Raw genomic sequence first — 13,444 nt, forward strand, 5'->3', positions numbered from 1 at the left:
CCACTGCACTCCAGTCTGGGTGACCGAGTGAGACTCCAACTCAAAAAAAAAAGCTTTCCATGGTCTCTCTGCAGCTCCAAGCCTCCAGGACACACAGAGTGGAGAGAACAGGCGGGACTTCAGTCACTGCACAACCATACACGGCAGCCTGCAGGAAGTAGCATGGGGTCTTCAGTGGAGCAGATGGTTAAGAAACCCAAGCGGTCAGACCCAGTGGCTGATGCCTGTAATCCCAGCGTTTTAGAAGGATGAGGCAGGAGGAGCGCTTGAACCCAGGTGTTTGAGAATCAGCGTGGGCAACCTAGAGAGACCTGTCTCTACAAATAATAATAATAATAACAGAAACCCAAGAGAAGGCGTTAGAAAGGATAAGAAGTTTTTATTTTATTTATTTTTTTTGAGTTGGAGTCTCACTCTGTCGCCCAGACTGGAGTGCAGTGGCCGCTTCCGGTCACCGCAGCCTTGACCTGCTGGGCTCTGGCGATCCTTCCGCCTCAGCCTTCCGAGTAGCTGGAATTACAGGCACGCGCTACCACTAATTTTTTGATTTATTGTAGAGATGAGGTCTCGCCTGCCCAGGTGGGTCTGGAACCCACAGGCTCAGGCAATCCACTCACCTCAGCCTCCCAAAGGCGCAGGATGACAGGCTGAGCCACAGAGCCTGGTGCGCCAAACTATTAACCTTGGCTACACAAAGATGATTTTGTTGTTGTTGTTTGTTTTGAGTCAGAGTCTCATTCTGTCACCCAGGCTGGAGTACAGTGGCACAACCACGGCTCATTGCAGCCTTGACTTCCTGGGCTAAGGAGATCCTCCCATCTCAGCCTCCTGAGCAGCTGGGACTACAGATAAGTGCTGTGATGCCCGCTAATTTTTTGATTTTTTGTAGAGACGAGGTCTCACCATGTTGCCCAGACTCGTTGTGAATTCCTGGGTTCAAGCAATCCTCTCACCTAGCCTCCCAAAGTGCTAAGATTACAGGTATGAGCCACCACACCCAGCCAGGATGGGTTTCTTAATGGACTGGCCAGCTCTGGTAAGAAAGAAAGAAGAAAATCTCTGGGATCTTCTCTAGTCTTATCCTGTGCCTCCCAGGTATATTTTACAGTGTAGAAGAGAAGATTTGGGGAAGGCTGATAAAATCCTGCATGAGGAACATGAATGAATCCTCTAAAGAGATTTTTTTTCCCAAATGCTCAAGACTTTTAATCCAGGCCCTGGAATAGCCATGTAAATGGTTTCTCTAGAAAAGTTTGCGCAACTCTTCCTTTTACCGAGTGTGCTCTGAACTGAACAAGTTATCCTGCAGCAGCTATGCCTTACCCTGTGTTTGGGACGGATATAGGCAATAGTGAATGGGTGAGAGCAATGCTCCTGGAGTTCAAGTGCCATGGTTCAAATCTCAGTCCTGCTACTTATTAGCACCCAATTTATTTAGTTTTCATGCCTTAGTTTCTTCAACTGTGAAGTCGGGTTAATACTGGTATACCAACCGGGCTCGGTGGCTCAGACTGTAATCCCAGCACTTTGGGATTGCCTGAGCTCATGGGTTCAAGACCAGCCCGGGCAACTTGGTAAGACCTCATCTCTACAATGAATAAAAAATTTGTCAAGCATGGTAGCACACACCTGTAGTTCCCGCTACTTGGAAGGCTGAGGCGGAAGGATCACCTGAGCCTAGCAGGTTGAGGTTGAAGTGGCTGGAGCATTCCACCGCACTCCAGATTGGGCAACAGAGTGAGACTCTGACTCAAAAAAAAAAAAAAAAAAAAAAAAAGATATAACTAGTTAGCTCATTAATTTGTTGTAAACAAGCCGGGCTCGGTGGCTCAGCCTGTAATCCCGCACCTTTGGGAGGCTGAGGTGAGTGGATTGCCTGAGCCCGCGGGTTCGAGACCCGCCTGGGCAGCGAGACCTCATCTCTACAATAAATCAAAAAATCAGCCGGTGTGGTAGCACGCGCCTGTAATTCCGGCTACTCGGAAGGCTGAGGCGGAAGGATCGCCGGAGCCCAGCAGGTCGAGGCTGCGGTGGCCGGGAGCGGCCACTGCACTCCAGTCTGGGCGACAGAGTGAGACTCCAACTCAAAAAAAAAAAAAAGAATCATCTGGAGGGCTTGTTTCAACATAAATTGCTGGCCTGCGCTCCCAGAGCCTCTCACTCAGTGTGTCTGGGCTAAGAACCAGAATGTGCATTTCCAACAAGTTCCCAAGTGATGCCAACACTCCTATTCTGGACACTGGGTTTGAGAACCATGTTCTAGACCGTGTTCACATTATGGCCTGAGAATATGGTCTGAGGCCCAGACTGGTTATGTATATTTTCCAAGGTCACCCAGCGCCAGGACTGAGACCCGAAGAAACTGATTCCCCGATCGGAGCTCTTTTCCGCTTTTGCTTCCACTCAGTCGGAGGTGTGAGTTCCACCCCCCACCCCACCCGACACAGGGGTCTGCGGCCCCCGGGCAGATCCGCACCTTCATAGCTGTGTGCATGAGCTTGCCCACGTTGGCATAGCAGCCGCTGGGGAGCTGGTTTCCTGCCATCCATTTGAGAGCGACCTGGATGTTCTTGTCATCAATGAAGATGAATTTTCGAGCTTGGCCAAAGCATTTTGTGACAAAGGCTGTCAGCCTACAGGGGCAAAGGGGAAAACAGGGTGTGAAGGGGGATTTCCGGGTGGAGGTACAAGAGTTCTATATTTTTTTTCTGGTGTATGGCTCCCCGAGGGGAGTTGAAGAAACATGACGCTATAGGAGGCCTGGAAAAGAGAGAGGTTCGCGAAAATTATGAGGACCAGAACTGGGGAGGTAGAAGCTCAGGGAGAAGAGGGAAAGGCTTGGGCTAAACAGGAGGCTGAAGCAAACAGCATGAAAGAAGTAAGAGGCCCTGCATGATGACTCACGCCTGTAGTCCCAGCACTTTGGGAGGCCGAGGCAGGAGGATTGCTTGAGCCCGGAAGTTCGAGACCAGCCTGGGCAACATGGCAAGACCTCATTACTAAAAAAATAAAAAATTATCTAGCATGGTGGCTTATGCCTGTAGTCCCAGCTACTCAGGAGGCTGAGGCTGAAGGATCCCTTGAGCCCCGGAGATTGAGGCTGTAGTGAGCGGTGAGCTGTGAGTGTGCTACTGCACTCCAGCCTGGGTTGACAGAGTGAGACTCTGACTCTAAATAAATAGGTAGAAGACTGAGTGCAAGAGGTATGGGACTCGGAGACTGGCAGAGGAGTCGTTCCAGAGGGTTCAGGAATCGTGCTGTGGAGTGCAGAACTCTCTGGGCATTGGGCAATATTACCATGTGTTTCCATTTCCATCCTGCTCCCCGAAGGCGCTGTAGGAGCCGTTGCTGTGTTTGTACATCAGCTCCTTCTGGTACCCTGGGAAGCCAGATGTGGATTCAGATCACAGTGACAACTTCAGAAAAACACCCCTAAGCCTTTCGAGGATTTGGGATGCTTCAGGGGCTGGGACTTCCTCGTGCCCTATCACCCTGTCATAGGCCCTGGGGAGAAGGGTGTCTGAGAAAGATGGAGCCAGCTGGGCACGGTGGCTCATGCCTGTAATCCCAGCACTTTGGAAGGAAGGCTGAGGTGAGAGGATTTCCTAAGTCCAGGGCTTCAAAACCGGCCTGGGCAAATTGGTGAGACCTCGTCTCTACAATCAATCCAAAAATTAGCAGGACCTGGTGGTGCATGCCTGTAGTTCCAGCAACTTGGAAGGCTGAGGTGGAAGGATCACCTGAGCCCAGCAGGCTAAGGCTGCAGTGGCTGTGAGCATGCCACTGCACTCCAGACTGGGTGACAGAGTGAGACTCCGACTCAATCAATCAATCAATTAATCAATCAATCCATAAAGATGGAGCCAACTCACCGATCTCTAAGAAACCCACAGCTCGAGACCGGATGTCCCCTGTCAGCAGCCCTGCCTCCTCCAAGTACTGTAAGACATAGATGATGGGTGCGAACAAGACCATGTTCTGCTCTCCACAGCCCCGGGGCATCTGGACCAGACCGTCTAGGTTCTGTAGGGCTGTGCCCATAACGTCGCCTGGGATCCAAAGGGAGAGTGAGAAAGTGGTGGGAGAGAGAAGGAATGCTTAGGAATTATTATCATTCCCTTAACGAAACACGTATTGGCTATGATTTAGTGAGCCCTAACTATGTGTCCTGGGGAGACAACAGTGAGTCAAATGCAGACTCTACCTTCAAAGAGCTCACAGTCGGAGGGGAGATAGATACAGGACATTACACCTACATTTCACTATAAACGATTTTAACGTAGTGCTGCAATATCATATTGGGTGTGTGTAAGGTGATAGAGGTCACAGAGGGGGACACAGGCCATCGCAGAGAGCTCAGGGCGCTTAAGGAGACGTGTCACTGAGCTGATAAGTGACTTAACCAAACCTACAAGACTTGGACACAATCTCCAAATTCCTCCACTGCCTATAAATTATACATTCCTCACTCTCCAAAGCACCAAGTTCTTCCCAAACACACAATCCTGATACTCTTTATCAAGTACGACCCCTCCATTTACTTCCTAAGCCAGTAAGCTCGAATTTAGTGATCCGTGTCTATCTGCATTTTAACCACTGGGCTCAATTCAAGTCTATAAATATGTCCTGAATGCCAACTGTGTTGCAGGAACCGTACTAGGAACAGAGATGAAAAAGCTGTGGGCCTTGCTTTCCAGGACCCACAATGCAGAGAGGAAGACAGACACAGACGATGAGCTATGGTACAATCAGATGAGAGCTACATCCGAGTTACGAATAAAATGCAGTCAGAACAGAGAAGTGCTGACTCTGAGGAATCCTGGTAGAATGAGAGGGAGTACACTGGGCACAGTGGCTCATGTCTGTAATCTCAGCACTCTGGGAGGAAAAGGCGAGAGGATCGCACGAGTCCAGAAGTTTGAGACCAGCCTGGGCAACTTGGTGACACCTTGTCTCTACAATGAATCAAAAAATTAGCTGGGCATGGTGGCGCACTCCTGTGTTTCTAGCTACTTGGCAGGCTGAGGACCAAGGATCATCTGAGCCCAGCAGGTTGAGTCTTACAGTGGCCATGAGTGTGCCCCTGCACTCCAGCCTGGGTGACAGAGTGAAAACAAAAAAAGAAAAAAAAAGAAAAAAGTGAGGGAGTAAAGAAAGAACCTTGCTTTCCTTGTGCTCTTGCTATGTGTGAGACGCCATATTGGAAACTTATATTTCATTTACTCTCTACACCAATCCTGAGAGATGAGTTATTATCACTGTTTCACAGAAGAAGAAAGAAGGCTCAGAACTGCTCACTAACTTGGTCAGGGCCACACGACTATTTTATGGCAGGTTGGTTATGATTTGCAAGTTCGTGTTTTTCTACTCACTTCCTCTCCTTGCCTAAAAGAGTGAAGTGTGCTGCCAATTGTAGAGGTGGTTGTGTCTTCCCTAAACTAGAGTTCCTCATTGGTTAATAGTTACTAAAAACATTCTGTCTCCCCTTCACACGGTGTATAGACTACTTAAACCCGGGTATGCATCCAACTTCAGTGACCTTAATTTCCTCCTGCCTAGACTACTTTCTGTTTTTAGCTGGAGCACATATCTAATCCCATCTGTTCTGTTACCTACACATTGCATTTTCTCACTGTATAAAATAAGCTCTTCCTGGCCAGGTACAGTGGCTCGTTCCTGTAATCCCAGCACTTTAGGAGGGCAAGGTGGGAGAATTGCTTGGGCCCAGGAGTTTGTAACTAGCCTAAACAACATTGAGAGACCTTGTCTTACACACACACACACACACACACACAAATCAAAAGATTAGCCAGACATGGTAGTGTGCACCCATAGTCCCAGTTACTTGGGAGACAGGCTTCAGAAGGATCCTCTGAGCCCAGGAGAACGAGGCTGCAGTGAGCCGTGATTGTGCCACTGGGCAGGAGTGAGACTCCAGCTCAAATTTTTTTTTTTTAAACTCTTCTTTCTTCATCGCTTCTCCTTTGTTTCCTCTCCTTCCTCTCTGAGCCAAGAATCTGTAGTTGCTTACCCAGGACAGTCACGTAGGCCTTGGTTGAGTCGGGAACAACATCCGCAGGGAGGTCCAGGGAAACGAATTCTGACACCACCTTTCCTGTGAGAGGCAGAGGATAGGTGACTCCACAGAAGGCAGGAATCGTGAGGGTTCTCAGGCCTAAGTTGTGGGACTTTCTCTAGGGCAGGGATTTCTGTACCCTGAGTTTTCTGTGGAATGGAGGCAGATTTTTCTTTAACCTATTTATAGTGATCTTTGCTGAAAATAAATTCCAAGGAGAGTCATACTCTTGCAATCTGTTAGATACTTTCTCTTCTTCAGACTGCCTCTCGGTTAACGGGTCCTGTGAGGGGTGACACCCCAGACTCTCTATTCCTTCTTTTGCCTGTGAAAATCCCCTGTGGCCTAGGGGAATTCTCACCTCCAGCCTCCTTCTGAGTTCACTCACCTTTTGGGCACAGCAATGAGCTGTGTGTCTTCTCCACGAGGACGCCCTCAGGCTGGCATGACGAGACACATGGACAAGGAAAAGCAACAAAGATGAATGTCAGAGCAGGTGGCACTGAAGAAATAGGAAAGGGGGAGGGAATGAGAGCCTGTGTCCGCAGGACTTCCCTCAGAATGGAGAGAAGGGACCTTCTCACTGAAGCCTCAAAGAACTCCAACCTAGGGATGATCCCTTTCTGTAAAATTCTTTCTAAGCAAGGGCAAGAGCTAAAGACAAATTTAGGCAAGTTACAAGAGGCAGGATTGACAATTATAATGTAGTAACCCCAAAGAGAGATCTTGAGTGAAATCTTTACCTATTCCAAAGAAGTCACCCAGAGGTCCAGCAGGGAGAGACACTGGTTTTTTTTTGGTTTTTTTTGAGTTGGAGTCTCACTCTGTCGCCCAGACTGGAGTGCAGGGGCCGCTCCCGGCCACCGCAGCCTCGACCTGCTGGGCTCCAGCGATCCTTCCGCCTCAGCCTTCCGAGTAGCCAGAATTACAGGCATGTGCTACCACGCCCAGCTGATTTTTTGATTTGTTGTAGAGATGAGGTCTCGCTGCCCAGGCAGGTCTCGAACCCGCGGGCTCAGGCAATCCACTCACCTCAGCCTCCCAAAGGTGCGGGATTATAGGCTGAGCCACCGAGCCCGGCTGCGACACTGGTTTTTTAAAACTTACAGGAAGGCACTGATGGCGCTAGGTGGGTGAAGAATCCACACCTTGGGGCAGTACAGTAAGCAGTTTTATAATCAAAGCGATCAAATTAATTACTCAAATTCCTATCCAGTGTTTACAATTACATTGATTAAGAGTGCCAACTACATTGCTTTACAGCTTTGCTTGGTCACCTGCTTTTCACTCAACACTGGAAATATGCATACCTTTCAGAGACCAGACTTGGCCAGAGGCCGCTCCCTGAGGGAGACGGGAAATAAAGGGGGACCCAGAAAAACCCAGAATTATATTTTGGAGGGCAGGCCCTTGTAATACCAGCTTTTCCTACCAGGTTGGTGCTCTAGGAACCCATCGGCATCAGTGCACCAGCTAGCATTGTTGTGAGAGGCTGAGTCATGTTTCAGTGATTTTTTTTGTTGGGGTGAGATTCTTTCAACATGTTTGCCCATTTCAAAATTTACAAGCGCACCTGCCCACACCAGGGCTGAGTGTTCAGCAATTTTTGAGCAAGAACGGCATGCCTCCTGTGCCCCACCCTCCCTCTTCACCGGATCTCAACCAGAGCAACATGAAAAAAGTTCTCAGGGGGAATATTTTGCCGATGTGGAAGAGGCGAAACGGCAGAAGCACTAAGAGACATCAAAATTGACGAGTTCAAAAAGTATTCTGAGCACTAGAAAAAGCGTCTCGATGGGTATGTTGTAGCCAATGGAGAGTACTTGGAAGGTGACTGAAGTTTAAATATTTAAAAAATACATCATTTTTATAAATAAATTCTGGGTTTTTGGGGGGTCTCCCCTCATATGTTCAGACAATACCCTGCAACAATTGGTTCCTGATGGGATTTTTTTAAAAAGCAACTAAGATGACGTTACGGATTTTTCATGAGAGAAACGAACATTCATGGAGTGTATGCGACATGTCAGGCTTTGTGTTAGGCACCTTCACAGGCCACTGGCATGGGTTGGGCACAGCTTAGGGGCTAAGGAAGAAGAAAGCTGAAGCCGCCTGACTGGAGTGAAGTAAGGCTGCGGTGAGAAACTAGCAGGTATAGCAAGACACTGCGCATCCTTGGGCTGTTTGCCAGGACTCAGCAAACTCACCTTGACAAGAACAGGTTTGATGAGTGTGTCACTCCTGCCCTTTTGGGGAACAAACCCCTTCTGGCCCCCACAGAGTTCATTGCTGTCCAGAATCTTAGTACTAACAGTAAAGTTAACACGACCTGAGGAGAAAAAAGGTGAAGACAAGCCATTAGCCCTCTTGCTGGAGGTGCCAGTGAGGGCTTTTCCGCTTTTGATCAGTGTTTATTTTATTTTATTTTTGAGTTGGAGTCTCTCTCTGTCGCCCAAGCTGAAGTGCAGTGGCACACTCATGTCCACCCCAGCATCGATCTGCTGGACTCTGGTGATCCTTCCGCCTCAGCCTTCCAAGTAGCCAGAACTGCAGGCGCGCACTAGGCAAGTGTTTTTCATTGTTGTTGTTGTTTTTGAGTTGGGTCTCACTCTGTCGCCCAGACTGGAGTGCAGTGGCATGCTCCTGGCCACCACAGCCTCGACCTGCTGGGCTCCGGTGATCCTTCCGCCTCAGCCTTCCAAGTAGCTGGAACTATAGGCGCGTGTTACCACGCCCGGCTAGTTTTTGATTTATTGTAGAGACAAGGTCTCGCCAGGTTGCCATGGCAGGTCTCGAACTCACGGGCTCAGGCAATCCACTCACCTCAGCCTCCCAAAGCCCAGGATTACAGGCTGAGCCACCGAGCCCAGCCGACAAGTGTTTCTTAAGCTTTAAAGGCACACAAACTACAATGCAAACTCTGATCTGTAGCCCTGGGGTGGTGCCTATATTCTGTATTTCCACCAAGCTCCCAGGTGATGCTAGTGATGCGATCTAGTATGGTAAGTAGCCTCGGGTATCCTGATACTTACATCTTTGTATAACACCCTCCCAGTGACTGTGAGTTGGATTGACTCGCATCTAATGACGAGGATAGGGTAAAAGTAAGAGATGTCTCAGCCTGGGCAACATAGCGAGACCTCATCTCTACAAAAAATAAAAAAATTAGCCGGATGTGGTGGCATGCATCTGTTGTCCCAGCTACTTGGGAGGCTGAGGCAGAAGGATCACCTGAGCCCACGAGGTTGAGGCTGCGGTGCATGGTGATTATGCCACTGAACTCCAGTCTGAGTGACAGAACGAGACTCGGACTCAAAAGAAGAAAAGTCAGAGGGAGCAGGCAAAAGCAAAGCAAATGCAGTCGAGGAAAGGATAGAGTTCATCACGGAGATTTCACTCCGCACTTTCCTCACCCATCGCCGCTTTCCTTCCTTACCCAGTTTGATAGCTGTGATATTCCAGTGGAAGGTTTTTGCCTCCTCAGCACAGAGACATCTGGAGGCCTGAGACTCTGCCTGAGACTCCACCTGGTACTCATCTGACTTAGCTAGGTTAGTCTGAACCTGAAGAGAGTATTCAAGAGACAGGGTGTGAGCAAAAAAGACAGCACTCAGGGGCCTAGGGAGCTTGGGGGCTGAGATGCCAACATCTCATCTCCTTCCCAGGGAAAACCCGGTATGCTACCAAATCAGGAACAAGCTGGGGGGTGGGTGGGTTCCAGGACTGACAGCTGCTTCCTGTATGCCCCGTTCTCACCCTGATGCAGTCCTTCAGATAGTTGAAGATAGTGGCAGTCAGACGAAAGGATTCCCCACGAACTACTGAGTACGGGAGAGTCAGGTCAACAAAGAACGGCTTGAAAGCAGTTAGTCCAGCAGTGGGCGAGAGACCAAAGCCTCTGGATGGAGAGGTGCAGAAAGTTATAGCCTTCCACTCGGTGATGGCATCAGGAACCGTGACAGGGACCACCTCCTTCCCAGAGTGACTGTGAGAACACGAGAACCCGCGTGAGGCAGAGGCGCCGGGAGGAGAGCTTATGGGAATTAAGCTACAAATTCTGCTACAGAAGTGCGTTTTGTGGTTGTGTAGGGAAAAGTAAAGAGGTAAGGGAGCCGAGGGCACATGCAAATCCCAGGTGAATCCTCAGGTGAGGAAGGGTGTCCACATATGGGAGAAGGGGGCGTGCAGAGGGCTACGTATGGATGGGGACACTTGTGGACACACGTATCAGAAAGAGAGGCCAGTGCCCTCTGCATCTGTGAGGATGTGTGTTCTGGTGGTGTATCTAAGTGAGCACATAAGCAGTGGGCAATAACTTATGTCAATATGTGCCCCTCAGTTTGTGTGGATCTCAGGCCGGATGCAGTGGCTCACACCTGCAATCCCAGCACTTTGGGAGACCGGGGCTGGAGGATTGTTGAGCTTAGGGATTTGAGACCAGCCTAGCCAACATAGTCTCTACAAAAAAATGAGCCAGGCATGGTGGTACACACCTGTAGTCCCAGAGATTTTGGAGGCTGAGGCGGAAGGATCACCTGAGCCCAGGAGGTTGAGACCACAATGAGTCATAATGATGGTCACTATTCTTCAGCCTGGGTGAGTTAGACCTCACTTCCATAAAAAATTGTGTGTATCTAGAATGAGAATGCGCAGTCTGCACTGTGTGAATATGAAGACGTGTGAATTTTTTTTTTTTTAGTTGGAGTCTCACTCTGTCGCCCAGGCTGGAGTATAGTGGCACACTCATGGCCACCTCAGCCTCAACCTGCTGGGCTTAGGTGATCCTTCAGCCTCAGCCTTCCATGTAGCTGGAACTACAGGCATGTGCCACCACGCCCATCTAATTTTTTGATTTACTGTAGAGATGAGGGCTCACCAAATTGTCCAGGCTGGCCTTGAACCCATGGGCTCAGGTAATCCTCTCACCTTGGTCTCCCAAAGTGCTGGGATTATAGGCGTGAGCTACTAGGCCTGCCCAGGAATTTTTTTTAAGTGATTATATATGATTGTATAAGAATTCAGGGAAAGAAACACGTTCCCATACCCCAGCAACCTTTCTTGGCTTTAGACTTAGATCCACTAGGACTGATCTGATTCTGAGTTTTCTCTGTACCATAAAATCTCATGTCCTTTTGAGTCATTACTTACCCAACAGGAACCAGATCCCAGAGCCAGGTCTCTGGGAAGTACTGGCGGGCCTGAGAATTTTCTATTGGAAGCGATGAAGATGACGACTGAGGAGCCTCTGGACGAACACGACTCCCTCCTGGCGAGACCAAGAACATGAGCATTTTGGAAAACAGAAGGCCTCGGTTGGGACATGAACTGAGGTGGAGGGGCCGCTAGAAAGAAATTCAGAGGGAAGCAGAGGGCATCCAGTCAGACAAGGAAGAAGGACCAGAGAACTGACTAGTCACAAAGGTCATCGGGGAAGTGGCGGACAAGCAAGTCTGGCCAGGGAATGAAAGATATGGGCTTCAGGCTCCATAAGCTGCCCCAGAGCGAAAACCCTTGGGGAAGCTCCAGCCTCTGTGACCCACAACCATTAGCATTCTGAGGCTAGAGGTTCCGTGCAAGAACAGAAGGCAAAGAGGGGGTTTTCAGCGTTCGAAGACGCTAAACACCTCAGAGAACCCACAGACCGCAGCGGTGGTTTACCTCCGCCCATGGCGGTGCTGTACTTGGGAGATGGGTGACCGCAGTCTACTGGCTTCTTGATTTTGGCATTGGATAGTATTTTCAGGCCCATACCCTGAAAGGCACCAGAGAGACCAGAGAAAGAAGTGTTAAGGTGGTCCCTGCCCCTCTACAAGGGCTACTGCCCAGGAATCCCACCCTCAAAGGACTGAAACAAAACATTCTTTTATTATTGGTGATACTAGTAACCATTACCCAGTACTCAGCCATCAAGATTGGTTCACTTCTGTTCCAGCTGGTAAGAAAGGCTTTAAGTTAAACTTAGTTCATCATTGAACACATTGAACACTTCTTCCAAATGTTAGTCACTGTGTGTCCTTATTATTTGACTTACACACTGAACTTTCTGAGGGCAGGGACCATATCAACTTAATCAATTCAACAAAAATACAATGGGCATTATAAGAGGTCAGGCTTCAAAACCAGCCCAGGCAACTTGGTGAGACCTCCTCTCTACAATAAAATAAAAAATAGCCGGGTGTGGTAGCATGCGCCTGTAGTTCCGGGCTACTCGGAAGGCTGAGGCGGAAGGATTGCTGGAGCCCAGAAGGTCGATGCTGGGGTGGCCATGAGCGTGCGTGCCACTGCACTGCAGCCTGGGCGAAGGAGTAAGACTCCAACTCAAAAAAAAAAAAAAAAAAAAAAAAGAGGTCAGGCATAAGAAATAATACAAAGATAAACAGGACCTGGTTCCTGACCTCAGAGACCTCCTGCTTAGACTTGGGTCACAGAACGTTCCAAATTCTGGCTCATAGAATAGATGCAACATGTTCTTTATAAGAGTGATAAGAGACCTCTGGTCTACCTTCCCTAACTTTCCTTCTTGACTGTTCCCATGGGGACCACAGAAAGAGGATGACCGGGTCTACAGTTTCTCACCGTGTTCTCCTCCAATGCTGGGCGTCTTCCAGCACAAGGGCAAAAGAGGCCACCATACATGTCAGAAGCTTCTTTCTGGATTTGGTTCCTGTCCATGCCCATGTGAACCTCTCTGCTTTCTTAGACGTGGGCTTTCCTTTGCCGCTGCCCCCACTGCCCTTGTTTCCATAAGAACAAAACGGGTAAGAACATCTACCTGGAAGAAACTGAAGAGGTCCACGCCTGCAGAGAACCAGGGCCTCCAGATCATGGAACGCTGGCTTGAACGCCCTTCAGGCACGGGATCCACGAGGGGCTGAGGGGAGTCCCACGGGCCGGACGCTGGACACTCATCGTATTCAGCCACTTGATAGGGGTACTGACCATACCAGAATGGAAACATCCCATAGACCTGAGGTCAGAGGGGAGAGGACACAGTGTTGGCACTGCGACAGCAGCGGAGAAACTTCGCTCAGAGTTTGGGGCTGCAGTTCGCTACGCCTGCATTATTTCTCTTCATCACTCCAGAAACAACTTTCTGTTTATTGCATCATAACCACCCTCCTTACTTTTTAAAAATTTTAACCTCTATCTCACCTTTTTCTCCTAATCCTAGCTTCCATGGCATTTTCTTTCCTTATTCCTACATTCACAATAACCATGTCCTTCTCGTTCTCTCATTCTTCTCATTCCATCATCCATCATTTCTTTTTTCTTTCTTTCTTTCTTTTTTTTTTGAGTTGGAGTCTCACCCTGTCGCCCAGACTGGAGTGCAATGGCACACTCCCGGCCACCGCAGCCTCAACCTGCTGG

The 13,444-nt window shown here is 49.0% G+C and overlaps 1 protein-coding gene across 1 annotated transcript in view; it reads right to left on the minus strand.

Moving 5' to 3' along the window:
* A2ML1 (alpha-2-macroglobulin like 1) overlaps positions 1-13,444 on the minus strand; it is a 54,832-nt gene that overhangs the window by 22,283 nt on the left and 19,105 nt on the right. Inside the window, exons 16-26 of the mRNA XM_008050317.2 lie at positions 12,849-13,043; positions 11,735-11,828; positions 11,225-11,342; positions 9,833-10,061; positions 9,513-9,639; positions 8,284-8,405; positions 6,465-6,516; positions 6,032-6,115; positions 3,873-4,049; positions 3,298-3,379; positions 2,477-2,633 (exon numbers count right to left, since the gene is read on the minus strand). Coding sequence (XP_008048508.1) covers positions 2,477-2,633; positions 3,298-3,379; positions 3,873-4,049; positions 6,032-6,115; positions 6,465-6,516; positions 8,284-8,405; positions 9,513-9,639; positions 9,833-10,061; positions 11,225-11,342; positions 11,735-11,828; positions 12,849-13,043 — 1,437 coding nt within the window. The remainder of the gene's footprint in view (positions 1-2,476; positions 2,634-3,297; positions 3,380-3,872; positions 4,050-6,031; positions 6,116-6,464; positions 6,517-8,283; positions 8,406-9,512; positions 9,640-9,832; positions 10,062-11,224; positions 11,343-11,734; positions 11,829-12,848; positions 13,044-13,444) is intronic.

The sequence above is a fragment of the Carlito syrichta genome, unplaced genomic scaffold (assembly GCF_000164805.1).
Source record: "Carlito syrichta isolate Samal-C Ts95f unplaced genomic scaffold, Tarsius_syrichta-2.0.1 Scaffold143822, whole genome shotgun sequence".
Classification (NCBI taxonomy): Eukaryota; Metazoa; Chordata; class Mammalia; order Primates; family Tarsiidae; genus Carlito; species Carlito syrichta.